Consider the following 27,618-nt stretch of genomic DNA (forward strand, 5'->3'; position numbering starts at 1 on the left):
GTTGCAAATTTTATTTTATCATTGATTGATTTTTTCTCTCTCGCAAACACACCGTGGAAGCTTGCATAGAAAAGGGTTCCGGGCTGTCGGCAGCTTCTTCCTTCTGCTTTTAATTTGCAGACTTGTCGGGTTTTTTTTTTTAAATTCCAGTTAAGGGGAAAAACAGGGAGACAGAAAGCTAGAAAAAATGTGCAAGGCCAGAATTTTCTTTTTATAAAATCAAGCTTGATTTGCAAAAGCCAGATTTTGAGCCCTACACTATGAAGTGTGTCACTGTAGATCCATGAAAATCTACACCTACATGCAATCATAAATCTGTGCAGCTGTAATGCCTTTCATTAGCTGCTTCCCGGTACACACCCACATGTACATATACACAGTGTGGACAGCACAAGCTGACATAACTCAGCTGCTCCTCGTTTTAGTTTGTTTCCTGATGAAAGCTTCTCCGGCAACACAACAAACATTCAGTTCAACATTCAGTTGTTCAAAGTATGCAACACATGCTCTGTAAAGTGAGCATTCTCATAGCCAAGTTGAAATTCAGGCAAAGCACAAGTTTAAAAGTTAAGGTACACTCAGAAAAATTCAGCAATTAAAAAAAAACTTGAACTAATTGAATTACATGTACAGTTTCCATGTAAATTTGTTTCAGAAGTACAATGTAAAATGTTACTTTTAATGGAATCTGGTCAAATTAAACGTACTTGATTGGTATACATTCAGTTAACAGCAAACAATAAACAATAAAAATGATTAATAGTGGCGTAATTTGTCCTCATAGGGTTTTAATGGAGTTATTACGTAGTTAGACCAGTTAAATGTAACATATAATGTTTTATTTTTCTGTGTAATACATTAAAGGACCTTAACCCATCATATTTTCCACACTAAGATGAAATGCATTTATGTGTGATGGATGGCTAACTACACACATTCTCTGTTCAATCATCACAACTTTACTTTATGCTTCAAACTTGCTTTACTTGCTCTGGGGAATGGAAGTGGAAGTAAATATGTGCTGCAACAATGTCTGATGTAATTACAGAGGGGGAAACAGGCTGTTTACATACATAAATACAGCCGGCATGTGTGTCTAAATCGAAAATTATAGAGAAAAATAGACACATTTCTGTGTTACAGTCTGTAATCAGTGGTGCCACAATATTCTCTGTGGGTTGAGATGTTGAAACACATTGCACTTATGGCTACGCTCCAATTAGTAAGGTCATCACATTTCTCTATCAGCCGTCCAGCACAAAACATGCTGTCACATCACAATCTGAAACCTCTTTACGAGTCAAATCGTCAAATAACTCTTTCTATCCTATCATTAATAAGATTTAACTGGCAGGGAGTTCATACTACCACTACTGCTTGCTCATCACCGTTTGTTTCATCAGATATTCACACAGTTTCATATTAATCTTAAGCTCAAAGTGAACATGTCGCTTCACTGTGGACTATGCAGTCCTGATGGGGGAGCTGTCACATCCTACAACAGCTCTGTTTCCACCAAATTATGGAGGCTAACAATCAAACCTTACCGTTACATCATCCAGTGATATTCATACATGGGCACTGTCACACACCCATGTCGTTTCACACAGACTTTTATGGAAACTTATAAGAGCTGTCGTCATTACTGACGCACACTTCTGTTCAGTTTCATGTTTCAATTCCTTATTTTCCAAGAAATTCTTGAAAATGCTGATCATTTACATCACTCATGCTGAAATTTACAAGCACTCATGCTTGTTTTTGTCAGATCGGTGGCCAAAATAGGCTTACCAAAAATTACTGTACAAATTTTTTAAACATAGGATGGATGAAAAACATTTAGCAGCAGCTCACCTGAACAAAACTCCTGTTTTTTGTTTACATTTAGAATGTTTTCAGAGGTATATGTTACATACTTCACATCAATAAAATGTCAGTATGAAAAATAAGTATGTAGATTTGTCCTGCTTTTATAGCTGGGATCCATAACCGGACATCCTAAAATAGAAGCTTGCCTGTTATACTGTATGGTCCTTTTTTGTATGGTGTACATAATAAAATTAGTGATGCTCTGATCCATTAGTGCTCTTCAAGAGCAAGACCTTGTTTTTCTTTTCTTTCTTTTTTTTACAATGGCTCACTATCATAGTGAACTGAGACACATGCGCATGTCCTCTGTCTATTAGGACATGAACAGGGCATATACAGCCACGTGAAAAAGAAAGTTTTCACAGGACTCTCTGCAGTCCCGTGAAAAACTAAGTACACCTCAGTATCTTGTAGAACCACTTTTAGCAGCAATGACTTGATATAATTGTTTTCTGTATGTGTTTATCGGTCTGGCATATTGTTGTGGAGGAATTTTGCCTCACTCTTCTTTGCAGCACTTAAGCTCCTTGAGGTTTGTGGGCTTTTGTTTATGCAAAATTATCTTAAGATACCACCACAGCGTTTCAGTGGGGTTGATGTCTGCACCTTGACTGGGCCACTTTGGCACTTTGAATCTTGTCTTTTTCAGCCATTCTGTTGTAGATTTGCTGCTGTACATGGGATCAATGTCCTGCTGATTGACCCAGTTTCAGCCAAACTTTATCTGTCAGACTGATGGCCTCCACTTGTCAGTCCAAAGGTAATCACAGGTCTTCCAGAAGTCTTGTGGTTTGTTTAGATGCAACGTTGGTAACCTAAGCTGACATGTTGTTTTTAGAGAGAAGATGCTTTCTACCTGTCATGCGAACTGAGGACTGTAGGATCTGAGATGTGAGCACTGCATGGTCTGACCTTGGGAAAAAATTTGACACGTGACACCTTTGCGCACAACTGGATGCTCCGAACCAGCAAACTGTTACAGTTTTAGTAGAAGTGCTTACACTTTCTGATGATCTTTTAATGTGGTTTATTTGATCACCAGCACCTGGCTGCTGCGTTACGTCTGAATTTCAATGGGGTCAGTAAGGGTGTACTTCATATTTTCTGAAAAGAGTCATGTGAAAACGTTCTTTTTCACATGATGTTTTCAAAAAGCTACAGAAAGCACCTGCAGTGAATGAGGCTGTAGCAGTGAAGTGAATATGCAAATTTTTTCTAGTAGTTTATTAAAAATGGGAATACTTTGCATCAGCACTGGGGCAGAACTAGAAAAGTTCTGGGTGAAGGGGGGTGGGTGTTCAAAGGCAGTTGCCCTCCCTTACCCGGCTGTAGATCCACCCCTGCATAAGCATGTAAGTTTCATGTTGTTTTATAGTGCTTGAGTAGATTTCAGGTGGAAATATTACATTAATTTTTGCCTCAAATGCATTTACAAACCATTTACTGTTTTGTAACATCTTATATTACAGTCCCTGGTTAGTTAATTGTTACCCTAGTTATACACTAATTAGGATTAATAAAGTGTTAATTACATAAAAATTATTACGCATGGGTTTATAGAGTGTTAAAGTATAACATACAAACAACTAAATTACACCTATATTGTCCACATTAAACATTTACTGAGATTCATTTGTTTCTTTTTTTAAAAATTAGACAAATTCAAGTGTGTCCTATTAATGAGGCTTTGTTCTTATTATATGTCTGCCCTCACAAAAACAAAGATACCAGATTAGGCAGTTAAAACATATCATCAGCTTAAAATGTTATGCAGTATTTCACTCATATGAGCGTAATAACTAATTAAGTACAACTATGGCTGCATACAGTAATTTTATGTCGAATGGGTGGATAAATTTGCTCTAGCCCTTGGGCGAAAATGTGCTTTTAGACCCCAGTTGTGAATGAGCACACACTATGGGGGCGGGGGGGGGGGGGGGGGGGGGGGGGGGGGGGGGGCGGGGGGGGGGGGCAGCTTTATTATGCACCACAGAGTCCAAATTACTGGAATACTACCTGGCCCCGGGTTTTCTGCGCATCCGCACAGCTCAGGTAAAACATTCAGGAAAATGCACCATGTGAGTTATCATAAAAACTACCACTTTAAGGATGTTAGAACTAGGTTTTGACTCAAGGCACCTTTACACAACAGATAAAAGTTACATATTGAATAATACTGATAATTATTAAAGAGCAATTACAGCACACGGTCTGGTTTACGCTGCTGATAATACATGGAGCCGTTTCAGAAGATTATGGTGCTGCTGAATGGTCCCAGTACTTTCTCTCCCAGCAGACACAGTTTGACATTTTCTTTAATTAGAAAACCACAGAAACCAAACTTGAAAGTCGAACGATTATTCTATACTGGTATTGTTTACAGTGGCAAGTGCCTACATAATGTAACTACTATGTTATTATAGTATATTATATTATATTATATCAGTGGTAGTGTCCTTTCTCACTTGGTTGTGTCTGTGGTGAGAAAGGGCATTTGAGCTCATCAAGGAGGAGCAGCAACCTGCTGGTAGACTTCCAGTAGCTGCCTCCTGGCCACCGCCTTCTTTCAGCCCCCCCCCCCCACCCCTCCTCTCTCCGCTTCTTCCTCCTCCTCCTCTTCCGCTACTGCAGCAGTAAAACCCGGTGTCTCCTGCATCCATGAAGAGATCCCCCCTCCACGGCACCTCCCCCGCCACGATGGGCCGCGAGCAATTAACTGCGTTGATGTGTTGATATTGAGATATTTCAGTTATCAAATATGAATCATGCATTTGATATTTCTGGCCACTTTGCTCGTCAGCATCCTTTTGCCTTGGCTTCATCCATCACTAGCTTCACTCGGTAGGTACTGCCACAGCCTGCTGGCTTTTTTGTCACTTTAATGTGATCGCGTACGCTTACCACTCTGTGCTTTGTGCTGAAATATTGTTTGGTGATGTGCTTTGGATCTATAACAGCGTTCCTCGGAAGCCACCGGGAATTATTGTATTTAATACGCTGCGTCTTTAGCGTGATGCTGCATGAGGGCAGACTACAGCATCTCAGCATCTTTTGTTCAGCTAGTAAAAACACAATGATCACTGTTATGGATATTTACTACGCTTGAATTAAGTCTAACACACAGGCTCTGTGTTTGTTCAAGTGCGTGATATTATCCAGGCACGCCGGATTAAATGAGAACAGTATTTATCTGGTGCAGTTTTTACTTTGGCAATAACCGTATCAAAAGTGGTTTTTATTTAAATGAGGCAGTTTATAGTCTGTGTTCCAAATCAGTGTAATTGGTGGTGGCTATTAGTTTTTGAGTATACTGCTGCATGTAATCACTGCAGATGAACTGTGTCATAAAATTGGCATAAAGCTAAAGCCACTTGCCTCAGTGTAACAATTGTGTTTAATGAATTAAAGATGATACCTTTGTGCATATCTGTAGTTTTAAAAAACATATATATGTATCTGTGCTGTAAAAAATCCCTTGCAGAGGTTCAAGGAGTAGAGGACAAGGTTGAGAGGGACGCAGTGTCGGCTCTGCTGAAGCAACAGGCAACTGCAGCACCCACCACAGACAACACAACACACCATGCAGTAGAGCATGTGATCACCTACCCCTCTCGGTTGATCTACTACCTAAACGAGGACTCTGAGAGTACCTACCATGACCTGAACACCCATGCTAAGAACCAAGCTTCAGAGGGCCAGGTATGTGGAAGAGGGGTGGATGAAGATGATTAGTGCTTGCATAGCCTTGATTGTGCAAAAAGTTTGCAAGATGTGTGGTCAAAGGTTGTAGTACATAATAATGCGTTGTTTGGTCTGATCCCAGTATTTCATGTCAGTTTGCTGTAGAGAATCAGTCAAAGCTAAGATAATAGTCAAAATAGACCCACTTAGCATAGTTTACGTGTTTCTTTAGCAACTGGAGTGATGCCAAAGCAAGTGTGCTGAAAGAAGCACTTCTTCCCGTCAACCCACTGTACATTAACATCCGTCATTGATACAGCACATCTGTTCTTTGTGCATTGTGCTGTACACGAAGTTGAAGGCAGACCCTGGAGGATTTTGGCTCAGTGAGACGCTGCTATAATCTTATTTGTTTTGCAAGCTACCATTATCTGCAGTGACTACTCTTTTTCTCTTCTACAGGCAGTCCACCTAGCCCAAGTTAGTTTCCAGTTAGAGGCATTTGGCTCCAGATTTGTTCTAGATCTGTCTCTTAACAAGTAAGTTCTCCTAATCTAATTTAACCACAGCAATTTATTTCACTTAAATTGGTTAGTGTTATTGATTGTGGGCTTTTTTTTCTGTGAAACTCAGAGATGTGTAAGGATTTTGTTTATCTCCCTGTCCTTGTTTTTTCCCCAAAATCTCACCACCAGACTGACTGAGTACTAATCAAGCATGAGACAAAGATGCATCACAGCCCTTTATGGGAAATGACACCAGATGATAAGAACATGTAAAAGAGTATTTGTTCTCAAGGTCATCTCAACAAAAATGACTAAATAGATGAAAACAATAGAATTTCAGTATCTTGTATCATGCTGGCCTTGTGACCAGCATCCATATAGCCTATCATAGACACTCTTCACGCTATAATACGTGGTGCTGTATAGAATACAATTAAGATAACTCTTATTTCCTGTTTTAAATCCTTTACTAATTTAAATATAAATCTGCTTGTTGCAGATTTTGGTGTACCATAATAATAATAAATATAATGAAATTGTTGTCATCAGAAAGATACAAAATATAAAGACCAGTGTAGGACTCAAAGAGAACATGCATAAGTGCACTACACTTGTATTTCTATCATGACAGCACAGAGCAGACGTTCAGTGAACTGAAAGTCGACTCGGACTATGATACGAAGCGATGAACCACGTCGAGTAGCTGACTCTTGTTTGTAAATGATATGTATAATGTGTCAGAACAGAGCTTAATGCAGCATCAGTTGAAGATAATGTAATCAGGGAAACTGTGGGTCAGCACGTTGGTTGCTAAGTGCTAAGAGCGACGTCAGCTCAGCAGCCAGACTAGTTTTATATGAAGGATTTTGGATAACCAACATCTCTATATTTAATGAGGATTTAATAAGCTTGCATCAAAATGAGGATGGAGACGGCTGCTCTGTGTTCTGCATCTATTGATTCACTCCCTGTATAAAGAAGCCTGGCGTACATGTGAAAAATTCCTGTAGGACGTAGTTACTTTTATGTTTTCTTATCATGTGGTTGGATATTCAGCTTGTGCCTGTGGCTTGCTGAGATCACAGGGGATGTGCCATAAACTTAAGATCCTGTAAACACGCTTTGAAATTACTTTACACAGTTGTTACTTCAGCTATAATGAAGGAAATGTTGGAGCTTTGGCTTCATAGTGGTTTGCGTATCATGTGAGTGCCCACGTCAAGGCTGATAAAGACTTGTAGGCAGTGCAGCAGTATGGAGCAATTAGTATTTATTTTATTGCCCAAATGTACAAGTTCAGAAATCTTCTGCAGTCTGCGGTTTTGGAGATCACATATCGGCGCTGGGATATCTTCAGAGTGTCTGTCACTGCTATCTTCGTTTTAAGTTGAACATTTCCCGTGAGGTTTAGCTGAAATGAAAAATACATCGCTTCTTGTATCGCATGCATCATGTCAAATGACAGAAAAGCCTGTCACTCCGTTCAGGAATCACCACATAGTACAACAGGAAAATCTCAGCAGCAGTGAAGAGGCCTGCACGTGTGACCTTGATTCCCAGCTGTTTGCTTGTAGGTTCTCGACTAGATGCTTTTTTTGTGCAAGAATAGGGGTTTGAATTCTGCTTAGTGTTGTAGCTGCAGCAGCACTGATCTAAATATAGATAGGTCTGCACCCTGCTAGTGGGTGCTGCTTTATCTGCTCACCTCTTACCGTACCTGGAATTGTAAGCAACTAAAAAGATGATTTACAGAAACTAATACAAGTCTTACTTTTAAAGAATCTGGATGTTTTTGAAATGCGTTAGTTAAATCGTCAGTGGCCACAATGGCGACTTTGTCTGGGAGATTTTCTTCCTTTGCCGTCTTTCTGAATACTTAATAGCATCTCCATATATTAAGCCTCAGAGCAGATTATTGCCTTGCATGAACAGCATGAGTGTGTCATGTGCTGCTACAGGATTTTAGAGTTACATTTGATCTGGCGCCAGACGTGAGAACCTCCTGCAGCTCTTTGGTCCCTTCTCTCTCCTTTACCTCTTTGTGCCTTTCATGTGCTGCTGCCTCTCCTGCTGCATTGTGGCGCTCCGTCTCCTGTGAACCAAGAGACCTTGGGGCAGAACTCCCTCCTCATGGTCTCCACGCGCAACCGTGGCGCATAGACATTTAAACAGACACACGTCAAGATGCTCACGCTCCGGCGCTTTACCTTTCCACACTCAGTTTTGTTACCAGCCAGCCAGAGAGCCAACCACACACTTATGCACACACAGCCGTTCAAACACCGATACACTCTGGTGTGGCCCACTCTTCTCATCTGTCAAGCTATAAATAGCCCTTCACTCAGGAATCTCTCAGAGACTGCTCGCGCCTTGGCTCTCCTCTCGTAATGGTGCACTTCCTGTTCACATGCTCCAACGCATCACTCAAAAAAAATGGTCACACTGCTGGTGTCACAATACAGAGCCACTATTTCCATCCTTTTTTTTTCTTGCTGCAGCACAGCTATATGTTCAGAGAGGAGGGATGTTTCCGTTTTGCAAGGTTACTCAGAAGAAAAAAAAGCGCCATTGTGGCAGAAATTATCTCTTGAAGTCAGCTAGCAGACCGAGCGTGTGAGGGACGCTGACTCAGGGAGCTGCTGAGAGAACTGTTGTGTTCAAGGTGAGGTTGAGGCCTTAGGATAATTTATCGCATTAGGCTTTTCCGTTCAGTTTGATTTGGGCAAATCTGATGCAGAAGCAGGTAGCTTCATATGATATAATTTGCTTCTGTTCTGTTCTGTTCTCAGGGTGCTTTTGAGAGATTTTTTATCAAATCCAGTTTTATTTTGTGCATCTTCTGCCGGGCTAGTTAGTCATCCCCAGGTTACCTGCATAGTAATTTTTCCTGAGGGCAGACAACATTTAACATCTCCACTGCACTTTTGAGATGCCAGGGGAGTGTTTGTGCAGCCAAATGCGGGCCCGGCGGTGATGACTGTTCGTGTTTAAACGCCAACCAAAGCACTGCTCTCTCACCACTAGTTTAAAACCACAATATGTGAGTCAGAGAAAGCAAAACGAGACAGACAGACTCCTGCATGTTTTTTTCACTGCATCACCTCCTTTTACTCCTCCTGGCAACTCCTCCTGTTACTAACTGCAGTCTCTGTTTTCTTCAGTGACTTGCTGTCTTCAGATTATGTTGAGATCCACTATGAAGGAGAGAAACCTGTTATATCAAAGGTAATGTTTAAGTAGACACATTTCTCAGTTATTTTGCTGTGGTGGGCCATGTGTATGCTGCTTTGACCTTGCACAGAAATAGATAGATAGATAGATAGATAGATAGATAGATAGATAGATAGATAGATAGATAGATAGATAGATAGATAGATAGATAGATAGATAGATAGATAGATAGATAGATAGATAGATAGATAGATAGATAGATAGATAGATAGATAGATAGATAGATAGATAGATAGATAGATAGATAGATAGATAGATGAGGATATAAGCTAGTGAGATGGAAATGAGAGCTGTTTTCTCCTGCTGCTGATTCAGGCAGAGAGCTGGGTTGGGCATGCTGTAGCTGAATCAGCAGGGTTTTGCTCCCCTGCAGCCTCCTGCTGGAGCTCTGGTCACATGATGAGGGAGAGAAAGCACTCTGCAGTATCAGTGCAGGACGGGATGGGTGAAGTGTGTGTGAGGGAGAGGAAAAGAGAGAGACAGAGGGAAACAGGGTCCTGCGCTCACCCGGGGTCTGAGGGCTGAGTCACAAACAGTGTCGGCACCCACCTTGCAGTGTATTAACTTCCCCTTTTAACAAGCATAGATTGAGCCCCCCTGCAGGAGTGAGCTGCAAATAAGCCAAAACTGACATCTGTGACACAAGCTGTTACCCTTTTAGGACTGCTGGAAAATTCAAACACACTGACAGCTTTACACAGCGCCACGACGGTGTACACACAACTCTGTGCATTATGCTAGCGCTGATGCTGCCTTAGTACTGTGTCTTCTTCTCTCAGGGCGGTGAGCACTGTTACTACCACGGCCAGGTGAGAGGGAACGATAACTCCCACGCAGCCTTATCTACCTGTAACGGTTTGCAGTAAGTGAACATCAGATTTTTATTTTTTTTTTGTGAAATCCTCGCCGCGCTCAGAATATCTCTGGATGTACTCATCTCTGCTGCTTAGCTCCTATTGACTCGGTATTGACTGGTGTGTCTCTCCCTTTTATTCTCCCTCTGCCTGGCAGTGGGATGTTTGACGATGGAGTCCATGTGTATCTAATTGAGCCCTTACAACAGAATCATTCAAGTGTAAGTTATTCCTTTAGCAGACACGCACACTGCGATCAAACAAACATCCTCGCCTTGGATGGAAACACATGTTTTATGCTGTTACTCCTTTTTGTTCTCAGGCAAGGATATCCTACCAGGATCATCCTGTTTTCAAAGGAAACGGCCATTTCCTACATGGGATTAACATGACCTTATGTTTTTTTTTACATATGGCTATAGCAAAAGACAAATAATCTGCATTTTTATTGTATGTTAATCATCATAATTCCTATTTGTCAAGCCATAGTAGAAAGCTGGTTAAGGGGTTAAGGTTAGGGTGGTTTTCTAGTCCTGAATGACTATTCAGTGATGGCTCTGGCCCACACCAGTTCTTCCTGTTATGGTAAATGGCCTGTATTTGTATAGCGCTTTACTTAGTCCCTAAGGACCCTAAAGCGCTTCACACTACATTCAGTCATCCACCCATTCACACACACATTCACACACTAGTGATGGTAAGCTACATTGTAGCCACAGCTGCCCTGGGGCGCACTGACAGAGGCAAGGCTGCCGGACACTGGTGCCACCGGGCCCTCTGACCAATAGTCATAATTATATCATAGTTATAGAGAAAGAGGAACTTTAGGTGCTAATGGGAATCTGTGGCCAAAAAAATCACGAGTGCTGGGATGTTTAGCGATTGCCAGCACTTTCTTCTTGTTGTAATAATCTGTCGGACATGCTTTTGATTGCGCAGTATCTGTTTTCTAGCATTGACGGTCTACATGTTTGTGCACTGCTAGAAATGTTCCTTTTCCTGCTACTACAAGTGGATTTGACTGCATTGCTGGTGGGAAAAATAGTTTCTCCCCCTTTACATGCAAACATAAGTGCTCTTGTTCTTTATAAAACTGGAACACCTCGTGCTCTTGAAATCAGCAACTCAAGAGTACTCACTCTGATACATAACAGCAGCTAAACGTCAGAAAAGATGTGCAGCAGGCATTCAGCGCCAAACATTTTTATTTGTGTAATTATTTAGTCCTGCATTTACTTTTGTAAATCCTTGATAAATTATGTGTTTAAACTTATTTTTTTTATTTGCTCTGCCTGCTTGTACAAGTCACCCTCCCTTTTTTTTCACCGATTTGTTTGCCTGACTCCTACAGGATACAGCTGCTAGGCCTCACAAACTAAGAAGAGCAGCCTCTTCTTTGTGGGATGATGATTCAGTGGAGCAGGGTAAGGTTTCGATGCTTGTCATTAACCTTTTCACATAACTGTCTTTATCAGTCCTTCCCCTCTGACCAGCACCACACCTCTTGTGACTTCCTAAACCTGACATTATCATCCCTGTCTTCAGACACAAAGCAAGGACAGGAAGGTCCAGATAGGCTGTCACCCCAGAAGAGACCTTTAAAACAAACTGGATTGGATTTTAGTGTTATAGTTGCCAAATGGACCAAATGTATATCACTTTCCTTGGATCACAAGCACTTGCCTCGCTGCCGTTTTGCCAAGTTCCCTGTCTTCACTCGTCTTTTTGCATTTCATAGGAAATTTTGAGACACGCTGTGGAAATTTCTGGGAAAATGTCACATGCATAACTGATTTCTTTCAAAACAAGGCTACAGGGATGTAAACACTTGAGTCTGTAGAGGTGTCACTCTTTCCTTGTGCTTATTTGCAGAGGAAGAGGAGGAGCAGCTCTTCTCCGAGCTGGATGAACTGTCCTGGCTGAGGCGCAGGAAAAAGCGAGCAGTAAGTCTCTGATCTCACCTCTCTCTGAAGTAATGCAATGACTTTAGTGCACTCACCCCGGCTGCGTTTCACAGTTTACAATAAAAACACCCACAGACGTTTACAAGGTTAGACCTGTGGTGATACTCCAAATTATACACTTGAAGCTGCCTGGTCATTGTTGTTTTGTTTTGCAGATGCCTCGCAGCGTATTTGAGGAGATGAAGTATTTAGAAGTCATGATTGTCAGTGACCACAGTATGGTGCGTAAAAATCTCTCCTTTTTTCCTCATTTGATGCTATGTGGCTGGTATTTTATCATGGACAAAAGGATACTCTTTAATATTCCAGACCTGGGCCGACTCCCTCCCAGAAGAGGGAGCAGCAAGCGCCACCGAACGTTACACACTGTACATCACTGTGTGCTATTTTTCCCTCCCCCTTTCTGTTTGCAGTTTAAACGACACAGGAACAAGCAGCACACGAGGAACTTTGCCAAGTCAGTAGTTAATCTTGTGGATAGTGTGAGTAAGCTTTTTACTTATCCTTTGAGCAAACTGGAGTGTGTGCTTTTTTTGGAAACCTCTTTTAGAATATCATCTGTAGAAGACCTACTAGAAGTCCGGCAACGTCTCCTACTGTACTTAATAACAGTTGACTTTTAATGTTTTGCCATCAGCAGGTCTAACTTCACTCAGCTACTATTATCACCAAATCAGCACCAACATACTGACAGTCTAGCCCAGGGGTGTCGAACTCCAGGCCTCAAGGGCCGGTGTCCTGCAGGTTTTAGATCTCACCCTGGGTCAACACAACTGAATCACATGACTAGTTCATTACCAGGCCTCTGGAGAACTTCCAGACATGTTGAGGAGGTAATTTAGACATTTAAATCAGCTGTGTTGGATCAACGGCACATCTGAAACCTGCAGGGCACCGGCCCTCGAGGTCTGGAGTTCGACACCTGCGGTCTAGCACATGACTTCTCTGGCATCACAAGCTGGATAAGATTTGATTTTGTTCAGTGCTCACTATCTGCAAAATGTTTAACATTTCATTCACCTTCGTGTCTAATTTGCATTTGATGCTTAAACTACAATGGTAAACCTTGTCACAGGACCGTCACAGGACTAAAATGCACAACTCCAGGCAGACAAAATAATGCAAAGCAAACCTTTTATTTTGTTGACGTCGTAGATCAATAACTAAAACAAGGAAACCACAGAGAACCGGGGTAAACAGCAAGCACACATCCAGGGAAGACAAAGACTAATTGGAAGAAAGGCAGTATACAGTCACTAGACACTTTGTTAGGTACAGCTGTTCAATAGCTGCTCATTAGCCCAACCATTGAATTGGCCAATTACATGGCAGCAACTCAGTGTATGGAGGCATGTAGAGGTGTCAAGATGACCTGCGGAAACTTACATTGACTGTCAGAATGGGGAAACGGGTTATTTAAGTGACAGTGCTGCTAAAACTTTGGCACGTTTGGGATGCAATGGAAGAGTCACATCATTATTGTGCAGCTGACAAATCTGCAACAACTGAGGGAGGCTGTCACATCAATATGGACCAGATTTGCTGAGGAATGTTTCCAGCATCTAGTTGAATCTATGCCCGGAGAATTAAACATTTAAATGCAGTTTGTAGTGAGTGTATATAAACAACCTGAGGGCAAACTGGGAGCAGGAGAGAAATGAAACATGGGTGAAGGTACAAGATAATCACAGGGGAGGAAGTAAAAGTCAAAGCAAGACACAAGAGACAACTGACAGAGTAAAACAGGAAATAACTCAAAAGATAAATACTAAACACAGACAAGAAACTCACTCTGGTTAGTCTTGAGCTACAATACCTCAAGACAGCAACTGGAATACAAGGAAGCATAAAAAAAGTACACATTTGACTAGAACAGGCGTCTGTTTTCATTTTATCTAAGCGTAAAAAACATATCTTCAGTAATACTGCAAAGGATCAAATCAGGAATCCAAAACTCATCATGCCACAGATAAGAATCAAAACTTCAAACACTAGAATAACAGAGAAAGCAAAACAGACACCCAAACTCAGATAGATAACTAAGAATTCAAAACTCCAAAAATAACGGGCAAACATCATGGCTAAACATCAGTGTTATCCTTGTCTGTCTGTGTTCTTTGTATGTGTGTAAACACTCCCCTGTATTCCTCCCCGCTCCCATTATTCTACATCCGTCCTCCGCTTCCTTTGCTGTCGCTCTCTGCCTCTATCTCACACGTTTTGTTGTGTTTTTTTTCCTTTACTGCTTCCATTCATTGCTTCCGACGGCAGATCTTCAAAGAGCAACTCCATACACGTGTGGTGCTTGTTGCTGTGGAGATTTGGACAGACAGGGATCACATCCCCATAAGTGTGAAGCCGCTGGAACTGCTGCGTGATTTCTCCAAGTACCGGCAGCAAAGCATCAAGCACCATGCCGATTCTGTGCAGCTACTCTCGTAAGTTCACCCTTCGGGGGCTGAACAGATCGTTTGGGGTGGTCTCTGGTTTTGCTCTGATGGAAGTACGCTTTGTTTGCCTGCCTGTAACTAAAGCAGCACTGCTGTGTTCTTACCTGCTTTGTGCTATTTATATCTTCCGTCTTATTCTTCATCTCCATCATTCTTGCAGAAACGCCACCTTCCACTACCGCAGAAGCAGCACTGCGTACTTTGGAGGCATGTGTTCTGTGAGCCGTGGAGTAGGCGTCAATGAGGTCAGATTTACTGTCACACATCCAGCATTGCTCTGTGGACGTATCGCAGTGTGATTATGCGGTGAATAATATGTTGTCACTGTTGTGCCAACAGTACGCCACCACCTCGTCCATGGTAGTGTCTCTTTCCCAGAGCCTGGCACAGAACCTGGGCATCCAGTGGGATCCGGCATCCAAGAGAAGTAAACATGAAACACTTTTTCTTAACACACAGCTGCTATAAGCACGATAGGCATGGCAGGCTAAAGTCACAAAGTTCATGCCACATAGTAAATAACAGTTTTTATGTAGCGGTCTCAAAAATGCACCTGTCAGTTATGATACATTTGGTGTTTTATTGAAGACCCTGTGATCCCTACACTGGTTTCAGATGCCTCTCTAACATTATCCAGCTTTGCTTGAATTAAGGTCAGGATGGGAACATTTTTCACTCTTAAAACAGACATACACACAAAACTGAAATGCTTTTGCTGCACGGCTAAAGTTGTTTGTAAAGTAGAGAAAATGTTTTGAAGGCAGGTGTTTAAATGCACTTTATTTAAGACTGCTAACTGGATGTAACCTCACATCTGGAAATTGGAGAAGTAGCAGAAATGGAGGTGTTTTTCTTTCTCGAAATTGTATTTTTAGTACTTTGAGCACCACAAATACTTCTGCTCTCAACTCTTTAGGTCTAAGAAGGAAGTGTTTTGTGTTAAGTGAACTTTCACATTTCACTATTCTGTTACTATTGGCATTTAACTGTTTAAATACAGGATACAATGCATTTTTTTGAAAGTCTTGACTGATATTTTAGATGTCATTCACAGGCCTCCTCTAAAACAAAAAGTCTCTTTGCAACCCTGTTGCCAGAAGTCACCGTCGGTGGACTGACTGTATTTGAGAAAAGTAGACCAGAAAATGTCCGTTTGAGAAAGAATTTATGCCATCAGATTTGAGATCGCCATGCTTAATGAGGCAGCTGCCAGGTTAGAAACTACAAGCTGGAAAAAATGCTAACCATCAGCAAAAGTCTATTTGTGGCCCCAAAGCTGCCAAGGAGAATGTCAGTGTAAAATAAAGTGAAAGGATTCTTCATTATTCAGCAGAAAGCTGGATATCAGGAGTTAAATCCACGGATTAAGACTGCTTTTCTTTGAAATTACAAAAAAAATAAATAATTATGCTAACATGCTTACTTTGTCTACTCTAAGTCTTTATTTAAAATGAAAGTTGTGGATGCTATCTTTTCTTACTCTGTCCGTTCCTCTTTCTCTGGTGTTTCTACACTTTCTGCCCTGTTTTGCAGAGGAATGCGGCTGTACTAGCCAGTGGGCTGGCTGCATAATGGAGGATACTGGGTAAGATCCAACATACCCCCGAGAAACACGCATACACAGTCATTCATTCACATGGCGGAGCAATTACAAATGCTCGTTTGTGTGCACTCAGTAATGTAGTAATCAGTACTCGTTCAGCTTTTTTCCTTGTTGCTTGTTATTAACTAACTCTGAGCGACTGTTTAATACAGTTACACAGTTTTTAACCACCTAGTCAGTCAGTACACAAGTAAGAAAATGAATAAGTTGCACCTACTGTAATTTCGGCATGCTGTTTTGTGAATAATAAGCAACTCTTTTAGCTAAAGTAGGATTGGGTATATAAAAGGTAGCTGTAGTCACCAGGGTGTCCCCCATTGGTTAGTTATGTTCCTAGAGAGGATTTTGCCGTCACCATCTTGTTGTTTTGAAACTGGACAGGATGAGCAAAAGTGGCTCTGACTCAAAAACTGAGGGACAAAGCATGCTGTTACGATAGTGACTTGTCAGTGACCAGAAGCATACCCAGCTTTATCATTCTACACGCCTCTATTTGACACCACAATTTAAATCATGTTGTATTCAATTTAACTTGAAACTTGCAACTGAGAACATAAACACACTTCCATTGGTCAAAATTTCAGGTTATTATTTCAAGATTTTAAACTTAGTGATACGTTTTAGTCAGTAAGCTGAAATTTTGAGATATCTAATGAAAATTGACTTTTGGGAAATTTGCATGCATTCAGATTACTTGAAGTCAACATTTTAGGCATATTTTTTTGACTGTATCCTGTTTGGTTGGACAAACTTATAAATATCATTGTCTTCTCTCTGCAGAGTCCAACACCCACAAAAATTCTCCAAATGCAGCATCTCAGACTACAAGGAGTTCCTCCTGAAAGGTGGAGGTTCTTGTTTGTTCAACAGGCCAACCAAGGTTAGTCGCCCCTTCTCTCAACATGTCAAACTTTTACGCACACGTGCTCCTTTTACACCGTCTTGTCCTCTCCTGACAGCTGTTCGAGGCAGCAAATTGTGGGAATGGATTTGTAGAACTGGGAGAGGAGTGCGACTGCGGACTGAGAACAGTGAGGGTCTTTTTACTTCACCACGTCACGCACGCCCATTTGTCATCTTCTCTTTGTTCAGATGCTTGAAGCTCGTTTCCCTTTGTTTTCAGGACTGCCAAAAGGAATGCTGCAAGAAGTGCTCCCTCGCCAATGGGGCACACTGCAGCGATGGACCATGCTGCAATAAAACATGCTTGGTACAAGCTTGGTTCTTTCTTTTTAAAGCTCTGAAAAACTAGTAGTTGATTTCTGAAATCCAACGCTGTTTTATTCTCCTTTTCTTGCCAGTTCTACCCACGAGGTTACAGCTGCCGCTATGCTGTGAACGACTGTGACATCTCAGAGACCTGCTCTGGGGACTCGGGACAGGTTGAGCTTATGGTTTATTTAGCTTTAAATAGCTTTAATTAGTTCGTTTTTTTTGCACGTTGAACACAAATTTGGCTGTTAAAAAAGAAAGGTTGTTCTCTTTGTGATTTTTACAGTGCCCGCCAAACCTTCATAAACAAGATGGTTACATCTGCCAGGTAAACCAGGTAAGAAATGGGTATTTACAAAAATATAAATGCCAACGTGTGCTCAAAGTTTTCTGATTTTTTATTAATCTCTATCTAAAGGGTCGCTGTTACAGTGGAGAGTGTAAGACCAGAGAGAACCAGTGTAAATACATCTGGGGATCAAGTAAGGTTTAATGCTTCTCGGGTTAATTTGAGCACGGGTTCTGCACAAGGAGAGGCAGCGTGCAGCTCATCGCCCCTCTTTTTGTTTTAGAGGCTGGAGGCTCGGAGAAGTTCTGCTATGAGAAGCTGAACACGGAGGGGACAGAGAAGGGCAACTGTGGAAAAGATGGAGAAAAATGGATCCAGTGTAGCAAACAGTGAGCACAACATAATAACACTGTCGCACATTCATTGAATAATAAAGTGCCTGAAAGCATATTTTGAACTTTTCTAAACTGATCGGCCAACATTTACACCCATTTTGTGCACCAAGCAGCCAGCTGTGCATAGGTGAGAAAGTTTTACTGTCAAGATCCTTTAGGATCCCCAAATTTTTGTTGTGGTATTCCAAAGATATATTGTACAAGTTAATCCTGTTATGTGGAATTTCAGCATCAGGTTTCTCAGTTGTTGTTGTTTTACAGCCATCCAACAGAGGGCGCCAAAGGACCCTGTTTAAAATGGATAATTGCCATCAAATGCCAGGAATATATTTTTACCAATCAGATCAATTACTAAAAACAGATTCCAGGGAAACCACCTCAGCACACATGTCTTCAGTCTTCCTGGCTTTTCTCTTTAACTGGGATGTGGTGGTAAAAGTCAAGTCAGTTTACACTGCCCAGCCAAAAAAAGCTGAAGCCTGAAATATTTAACTGGACTGCCTTTAGCTTCGATGACAGCACGCATTTGCAGTGGCATCGTTTCAAAAAGCTCATGCAGTTTCACAATATGTATTCTCGTCCAGAGTGGCATTCATTTTTTAACAAGACTGATGTCGGCGGAATCAGAACGTCTTCTCCGGCACATTCCTAATAAGGCAATATTCCCAATAACAGTTAAAGTCAGTTAAGTCTGGGTTGGCCAACCCACATGTGAAAATGATGTCTCATGCTCCTTGAACCATTTATTCATAGTCCGAGCGTGATAAATCGTAGCATTGCTATCTTGGAACATGAATGTGCTATCAGGGAAGAAAAACATCCACTATGGAAAAACCCGGTTATTCAGTATATTCAGGTAGTCAGCTGACCTTATTTTAGGCCACATGACACTGTAGAACCAACTGAAGCAGCCGGAGATTGTAAAATTGCCTCTGCAGGCTTGTACACTAGGCGCTCGGCATGATGGGTCCATCATTTCATCCACCTCTTTTTATGACCTCGTTCCTCCTTCCAGGTTTTACACAATGACATTTCTTTTTTTGTTTTAGTTTTTCTTTGCTGGAGATAACAGAAGGCTTAAAACTTTCCTTTTTGCGTATAGTTAAGGCTGGATCAGGTGATTCTGAACCATTCCTTGGGTATGCTGCAGTAATCTTAGACTGCTGGGAGAGTCCCATGTCCTTCACTCACTTTCTTTTTCAGTTTCCATGTGTTTATAGAAGGATATTGCATTTAATTATTAGTAATTCATTTTAAATTCTAGCTCTCCCATAGTGTGCCTTTTGTCCTAACTCCCTCTGCTCTCACTTTCCCCTCACACCCATGGCATGGATCCAAGTCGCCCACGCATTCTTGTGGGCCTACTTGTGGTTTCTACTGGAGGTTTCTTCCCGTTAAAAGGGATTTTTTCCTTCCAACTGTCACCAAGTGCTTGCTCATAGGGTGTTGTCTCATTGTTGGGGTTTCTCTGTAGTTCTGTGGGGTCTCTAACAATATAAAGGTGACAGTAGAACAGACCAATAACCTTCTGAAACAAACGAAAATCTTTTCCACAATCACGGGAAATGTTTTGTGATGTGGTTGTTTGTTCACTGCATCAGTTAGGGTTAATTAAATGACATGTTGCCAGCTGCATTAAGTAATCACTGCAGTAATTATCCAATGAAAGGCTTATACTTAATAGCTTAGTTAAATCCAGGTGGCGACTTCTTTTTGGCCAGGCAGTGTATTTGTAAAACATGTTTAAAGGTAAGCAGTGTGACTTTAAAATTGCACTTAATATTAAAGACCAAACATTGACTGTAACAGATCAAATGAAAGTTATCAGTACGAGGTTTCAGATCTTTACAGATGTCGCTTTGAACCAAACTAATAGAGCTTTTTGGTGCATTTTGGTAATTGGTGGTGCAGAGGTGAACATTACATTGTTAGACAGGTGGAAGAGTGTTATCTGTACACATTTTTGGTTGCTTATCTCTCTCTTTTACAGTGACGTGTTCTGTGGTTTCCTTTTGTGTACCAATGTCGGGCGTGTCCCTCGCATTGGAAGCATGAAAGGAGACAGTACCCCCACCTCCTTCAACCACCAAGGGAACGTCATACAGTGCACGTAAACACATTTACTTTAATATAATGCCTGGGGCCTGGGGGCTCTTTACCCATGTGGGAAATAAATAGAAAAACTCTGTAGTAAATTTGGGGGATTTTTTGTGTCGCAATGGGCCATTTTCTCATAAAACGCAAGCTGTTACTAGAAGTTTTTCTATTTCTTTCTAAAATGGGTGCCTACAGGCAGTGTTTCTTCTGTAGCTTTATTTTTTGGGAGACTTCAACACTCCTCACCTCTACTCCATCCTTCTCCTCAGGGGTGCCCACGTCCTTTTGGATGATGAAACTGATTTAGGCTACGTGGAGGATGGGACTCCCTGTGGGCCGTCAATGATGTGCCTTGACCGCAAGTGTCTGCCCATCCAGTCACTTAACATGAGCACCTGCCCCATTGGACCTAACGGACATGTGTGCTCGGGCCATGGGGTGAGTATTTGTACGCACTTACCTACACCTACTCTTTGCTCACTGGCAAATTGAGAGGGTGTTCACTCATTTTTAGAAGATTAGCAAGCATGGACTGCGTGTAGTATTTGTTTGTAAGGGCTGCAGAACGTTTCCAACACCTTTGATGAAAAGGGTGCTTACTGAGTCATGGATAAAGGCTGTTTATGCTCTAACTTAGAGTTTCTGTTCAGCAAACACCAGTATTTGCTCTTTGTTTATTAAATCTCACTCTGGAGGGATGAGGAGAAGTAAGGAGGCTCATTGCATTTCAAATGCCCAGGGTTGTTGATTTTCTTTTTCTCAGTAGAAAAAGTCAAACAAAAGCCTCAAGCTTAAGGGAAATATGCAACTGGCAATCCTTTATTCAGGTGTCAACACAAACTGGAAACTGGGGAAAACCTCTACCCTTTTATGGAAATGTCAAATACCTCTTATACCAGTAAGCCAAACTTGCTTTATTTAGATTTTTTTAAGAAGAAGTTGCAGAATATTTAAATAATATGTATTTAAATAAAAATAAATAAAATACTTCTCTTCATCCATCTATCCATTTTCTTAACAGCTTATGCAATTCAGGGTCATTCAGGGTTGTACTCGAGTCTATCCCAGCTGTCGTTTCAAACTCTAAATGTGCTTCCTTTCTGAGTGGCCCGGCATGTGCAGCATCATTTCTCAGCTGATGTGGTAGAAATTGCCACAATTAAAAATATGTAAATACATAATAATCAAAAATCGTAATCTTTTCTGCAGGAAATACAATGCTTTATATTTCCTGAATTAAATGCAACTCAAATTGTTTTTGAAAATATTATTTTGATGATAAAATAAACACACAGACACAAAACAATAATAATAGCTTGATTTGCTCTATACTGCATTGAGACGTGCATCTTCCCAGAAATGTAACTTCCTGTGGTTACAATATGTGATTATGATTCCAATAATAGCATTTTGCTATTAATTACTAATGCAGTAGTTACTATTTTTCCAAATTCAAAATGTTCCATGTAGCCATTGTTCAGTATTTATTATCTTAGAGTCCAACATGATTGGATGAGTTTCACTTGAGACGATGAAGTAATGCAGACACACCAGTGCACAAGTATAAATGCAAAGCGTTAACTAACTGCAGCGTTAGGTTCTTCAGGGATTTAGTTCAGCACTATAAATGAAGCTTAAGATGTTTCTTAAAGAAGTTTTTTTCCCAAGCGAGTTCTCCTCAGGGGGCTATAGCTGCCTGGGAAATTACACGTCGGTTGATTGATTTTCTTCAAGAGTCCCAGTAAGCCAGTCAGCCGAAAACCAGCTTGCCTAAATTAAATACATTTTTTACACCATCCTGCACTTTTCTCGCTGTGATGCTTTTCTGTGATGCTCACACCAGCTTGGATTACTGGAGCTGAATAAAACAGAGCTATTGTGTTTTTTCTATCATACGTCAAAACCTATGCCAGATTTTTTTGTATAATGTTGGGGAAAAATGGAAGAGAAAAAGTTCCTTGAGGGGAATTTAAAAAAAACTCCATCTTTCATTCTGTTTACCTCTGTATGTCTGCTGTGCACAGGTATGCAACAATGAAGCCACATGCACCTGTGACACCACCTGGGCCGGGACAGACTGTAGCATGCCTGACCCGCCTAAAGAGCCCGATGTCACTCCAGAAGAAGAACCCAAGGGTCGGTTTCCAACCTTTCTACTCCCGCCATCCGCCATCCAAAAATGAATATATCCACCCTTTTTTTAATTTAGCCCAGATTCACATTGATCGTATGTTTAATGTAAATGTTATTACAGTGTCGCTCTCAGACGCACTGCTAGATCTGAGTCAGTCGCACATTCCTGAGTTTCACAGGTCTACTGGGGAACATAAAGGCTTTGATTGTAGGAGAATGTAAAAGCAGTGTAAGATTTGTTTGCTCTGATTCTGAAGATGATGCTTTGACCACAGGGGGAGGGGCTTACGGGGCAGTGGTCACTTCATCCATGACTCTGAAGCAGAAGCCTGCTATTTGTTTTTGACAGGGTGGTAATAATGCTCCTTTTCCCCTCTGCACAGTGAGCGTGGCCACTAACAGGCTGATAGGGGCAGTAGCAGGGACCATTCTGGCCCTGGGGGTGATTTTTGGAGGCACAGGGTGGGGAATAGAGTAAGCATCTTTAACCCTTTCACAGCTCTTCCTCTCATAGTGGTGCCTCAGTGTGCGGGCGGTCTCGTGAGCCGGCCTGAGCCCGTGTGTGCGTCCCGGTGGCTTTGTGTTTTCTTGTGTGTTGGTGATGACCATATAATTGTCATGTGATTGGATGTTTTCAGTGTCGTGTGATTGATTGATGGATCTCCCCTCCCTCCCTCCCTCCTTCCTCTCCTTCTCCTGTCACTTCCTGTCGTTCCCCATTACTACAAGCCTCTTTCTTCATCCTCCCTCTTCCCTCCCTACTTCCTCTCCTTTCTCTTATTCTTAGTCGTTATGTGGTTGCTCCTGTGATCCTCTCCTTTCTGGGGCATGTGGGGCATTTAGATGAAAACAGTCCTGAGAAGTGTCCAGTTAGTGACCTGGCTTGTCAGTCAGTGGTAGGCTGTGTGGTGACTGGGACCCCTAAAAACATTTTGTACTGCTCACACTGCAGATCACACCTACATGTCACCTGTAAACCTTTACAGTGATGGATGCCCAGGGTCTACACAACCTTAACAGACAAACCACTGATAATCGCTACCTCAACTGACACCAGATAAACTTAAATATTTCCAGGGCGTTTGCTTGATTACATTCTCTTTATAACACTAAAAGGGGGTTGAAAAGCATGCAAAAAAATGCATTCTCAAACTCAGTCATTTTATTGTAATAGTATACTTATGGTATGTTTTCTGTTCCATGTGAAATCATCATTGTATAGCTAAATGTTATTAATACAGTAAATGAGTATAGGAACTCATGTCTTTTTCCCCATAACCCTTTACAGGTCCTAGTGCCACCAATCTAATAATAGGCTCCATCGCCGGAGCCATCCTTGTGGCTGCCATAGTGCTGGGGGGGACTGGATGGGGCTTTAAGTAAGCAACACGCCGCATGCCTCTCCTGCTCTAACTCTAGCATCCCTGCTGCTTCTAGACACCAGGGTTTGAGCTCCTGCTACAGAATACAGCATCCCGGGGTGGACATGTTACACTTACTACACTTAGGCTCACACTGACGAGGAGACATGCAGAACACATATGGGTGTGGAAGGCGTTCAGGTGTTTGATACTGTATGAGTAAATTTGACTTTGGGAAACGCTGGGGGTGTCTGTGCATCTGTAGCAGAACCTCAAACTGATTAGACGGGCAGAGTTCAATGTTTGACATGCATTTCATAGTAAAGTACAGAGGGGACAGAATACTTTATAACAGCTAAGTGGTTAAAAAAGTTTGTTTGTACTTGTATTACAGAAATTACTCCCCTTTAAAATCTTAAACTAGACCATTCAGTGTCACTCTATGGCTAGGAAATCTACCCACCGCTGATTAGCCTGCTGTCTTGAGCAACAGGGGTGTTACGCATCCTAATCTAAACAGACCTAAGGACTAAATAATAAATATGGTCCTACAGCCACTAAAGCATGCCAGATAGCATCATGGTTGTCACTAAAACAGCAAAAAAAACAAAAAAAAGAGAAAGAAAATAGAATAAGAAACCAAACATTTCTGCATGTTGACTTGTTGATTTGGAGGAGGTCAGTTCATTGCACAAAGGCTGAGACAAACCCTGAGCAATTTGGTCCGAGGGTTGTCGTGCTCTCATCACTTCCATGATGTTTTTTTCTCACTCCGTCGCTCTTTGAGGCCGAGGCTTTAAATGGAGTTATGAGAACAACACACACAGACACAGAGAGAGAGAGAAGCCAGGACCTTTTTGTTGTCTGCAGCCTTTGTGCCATGGCTGGCCACACCCACCTGGATGGCTGAGCTCCGCCATAGAGCAGAGCAGGACTCTCGGACCCGCCCACACCAGCTGCCATTGCTGCCTGCTTCGCAGACCCGGTACAGACACGGCGCATTGCACTGCATGAACCACGCACAGCAATAGTGCCACCTTCAACTGGCCGACTATTGGAACAGGTGCATGACAGAGTGATAGAAGCCCCACAGCAAGCCACAGTACGGGGAGGTTATGCATCACTCCTGTTGTTGTACTCATTGTTGTCCCACTGTTGTGGTAGTAGTTACTGTTGCTGCTGCCGCCGCTGTGATCGTTATTTCTGTGCTCGTCTCCTCTTTCCTCCTCTCCGCTGTAGAGTACACGTTATGTTAGCTCTTTCCTCCCAGATGGTTGTTTTGAGTGGAACTAATGTGTTTCCCATCAATACCGGTAATGACACGTGTCTCCTACACTTCACCTTGTAAACTGATGTTGCACGAAGGAGCCGATCAGCACATCTGCAAGAAGGCAACAGAGTATATTTATATTCGTAACACCTTAAAAATTATGTAATATGGCTTAGACTTGATTGTTCTTTGATTTCAAAAATTAAACATATTTATTTATTTCAGATCTGGCCAGTACTACAAAAACTGTAAAGCAGATGTGATGTTTTCTCATCGCTGACACTGTAGACCTCAGGTTTGTGACTGTAAATACCTCTGACTGTCTCTTTGCAGTCAAGGCTGAGCGGGCCAACATGGACCAGCCTGTCCTCACTCCAGTGTCCTCGGCGTTTGATCCTGAAGCCCTCAAAAAGTGCACATTTGGAACATTTTCATCAGGCACACTTACACTGTGTCTAAAATCCCATACTATGTATCACTTAAACAGTAGGATTTAAGCCTTAGGATACATTCCAGTGCCTTTGCTGAAATTTTATTAACAGCAGAGTGAAAGCATGTATTTAAACACTCAAGTTCAAGAGTTATCAATGTTAGATTTCAGCTCACTGTCCCGCTTACCCAAAATAGTATGTACCTCGCATGCTATTGGATACATACTGAGAATGTGTTATACCAAACAATCCTCACGTACTACTACTACTACTACTAAAAAGTACGTAAGTATGGGATTTTGCTCACAGCCTTACATAATAAACTGCAACTAACAGCATTTCCTTAAGAGAGCGTGGTTGCTTGTCCAGGTTGCACTAGCTCCGTTGCATATATAATTATAGCAGATGCTGACTTCTTTTTCTTATCTCCTCATCAAGAAATGTGAAGAAACGGCGGTATGACCCCAATGCCACAGCCATTTAACCCAAGGAGAAGATGGCAATCACACAGGGACTGCTCCAAGGCTTCCTTAGTTGGCTACCTGACAGCTGGACTGCACTTACTGCTGCTGATTCTTTGGCATTAGATTTACTTGAAAAAGACATAGTGGACATTTTAACAAATTTCCATCGTAGTGACATTATAAATGCAGCCTTTTTCAACTACACCTCACCCACGCCCCTCCACCCTGATCTCCAGAGTGACAGAGCTCCTCTTTCCATCCTTTAGTGCCAGTGCACAGGCGTTCAGGCGGAATCCACACCACTCTCTCACCTGGCATGAATAAAATCGAAACAAAACCTGCTGCTTGCTGGCCCGCCCGACCCCCACCCAACCCGCCCGCGCCCGGCATGAAGAGCCCTCTCTGCGGGGCTCTGCATGGCTACCAAAGCTATGAATATACTGCAAAAATAAAAAAGAAGAAAAAAGAAAACACAGAAAGAGGAGAAAAAAAGCGCAGGAGAGAGCCTCATTAAAAACCAAACCCAGTGACAAGCCTGTTGAAGCTCCTGTTTAAGCAGAACTTCATGTGAGGACCTATAAGGGCAATGCAGGCCATGTAGTGAATGCGCACACACACACATGCACACACCACTGTACATATTTAAGGAGTTCAGGGTTGGAATTGACAGCATATTTTCCAAGGACATCAAATGCTTTTGTTTTTTATCTTAACATCTTGTATAGCGGGTGTTTTTGGTAATGTTATTAAAATAAAAAACAAACAAACTGAGACTAGGATTTGGGCCAAAATGGTTAGAGAAGAAAATCTAAAGTCAGATTTGAGGACAGAGAGAGAAAGCTGTGGTGTCGAGGAGAAGCGCGTCATTTCCGGAGAGATTCAGACTGTGATCCGATTTAGCCCCCTGTTTTTGAAGTATCTTCAACACTGACTCAAAAGCCAAAGAACCAATCACCCGAACATGTGGATGTTGTTGCACACGGAGCACTTTCCCCTCTGTCTGCAGCCAGTGGTGCCTCTCATGCTGAGGGCATGAAGTCTGTCCATGCAGGCGCTCACGTGTCCGGCCAGGTCTCACTTAACAGTCCTCATCAACACCCACTATACTGGCTTAAGCCTTTTTGCTCTCATAAACTCTTAGTGGAAATCAAGTTCAGCTCTACAGGTAATGCTGCATGCAAATCACTATAGTGGGCTTATAATTCTATATGGGAGTCCCCAAAATCTGCAAGGAAAATATGCTACAAAAGATAGGTGCATGTCAACAATAAAAAACATTTAACTTTTATTTACTATGCAAAGAAAGATATTGCACAAAAGTATGGGTAATAGTGATATCGGTGTAGACATGGTTTTACAAAAGGAAAAAAAAAAAAACAACCTCTGCTAATCAGCTAATCTTTTGTATTTGCCCACTCCTATGTCTCCTTTCATTTCGCTTCAGTGTACTCAAACTGTGGATGGACAAGTAAAGAAATCATCAAAATAACTGAATTAGTATTTCAGAGGATAAGAGAGAGAGCACCCTTTTACATTTGTGGAACTGAAAATCATTTTTGTGTGTTTTTCATCCAGACAGATATTTTTAATCACACACACACACATACACACTTATACACACACACACACACACTCTGTATGGTGCCTGTACATATCGAGGCCTGAACAGTTTCCTTGTGCAGGGCTATCATTTCCAGTCCAGCTGATTGTCGGTGTATTCCAGGTGCTGCCATAGCACTGGCATCGTTGTAATCCTCCATGTTAATCATTGTCTGGTGTCCCTCTCTCACTGCATTATGTACAGTTGG

The 27,618-nt window shown here is 41.8% G+C and overlaps 1 protein-coding gene across 4 annotated transcripts; it reads left to right on the forward strand.

Annotated features, from left to right (window-relative positions):
* The first annotated feature begins 4,466 nt into the window (after positions 1-4,466).
* Positions 4,467-27,200, forward strand: adam23b (ADAM metallopeptidase domain 23b). 4 transcript variants are annotated; one of them, XM_026144770.1, is made up of 26 exons: positions 4,468-4,710; positions 5,351-5,568; positions 6,013-6,089; positions 9,218-9,281; positions 10,067-10,149; positions 10,299-10,362; positions 11,493-11,565; positions 12,014-12,084; positions 12,261-12,326; positions 12,519-12,587; positions 14,377-14,543; positions 14,716-14,800; positions 14,895-14,982; positions 16,089-16,140; positions 16,939-17,038; positions 17,118-17,189; positions 17,282-17,368; positions 17,460-17,540; positions 17,657-17,707; positions 17,789-17,852; positions 17,943-18,048; positions 20,045-20,164; positions 20,421-20,589; positions 22,176-22,287; positions 22,668-22,758; positions 25,785-27,200. In XM_026144770.1, the coding sequence occupies exons 1-26, from the start codon at positions 4,635-4,637 to the stop codon at positions 25,828-25,830; spliced, it is 2,352 nt and encodes a 783-aa protein (XP_026000555.1). In that variant the 5' UTR covers positions 4,468-4,634; the 3' UTR covers positions 25,831-27,200. The 4 variants fall into 4 exon arrangements, with proteins under 4 accessions (XP_026000557.1, XP_026000555.1, XP_026000554.1 ...); XM_026144769.1 differs by lacking the exon at positions 22,668-22,758 and adding an exon at positions 23,573-23,663; XM_026144771.1 differs by lacking the exon at positions 25,785-27,200 and adding an exon at positions 23,573-23,640.
* Positions 27,201-27,618: the final 418 nt, after the last annotated feature.

Source organism: Astatotilapia calliptera, chromosome 16 (assembly GCF_900246225.1).
Source record: "Astatotilapia calliptera chromosome 16, fAstCal1.2, whole genome shotgun sequence".
NCBI classification, from domain to species: Eukaryota; Metazoa; Chordata; class Actinopteri; order Cichliformes; family Cichlidae; genus Astatotilapia; species Astatotilapia calliptera.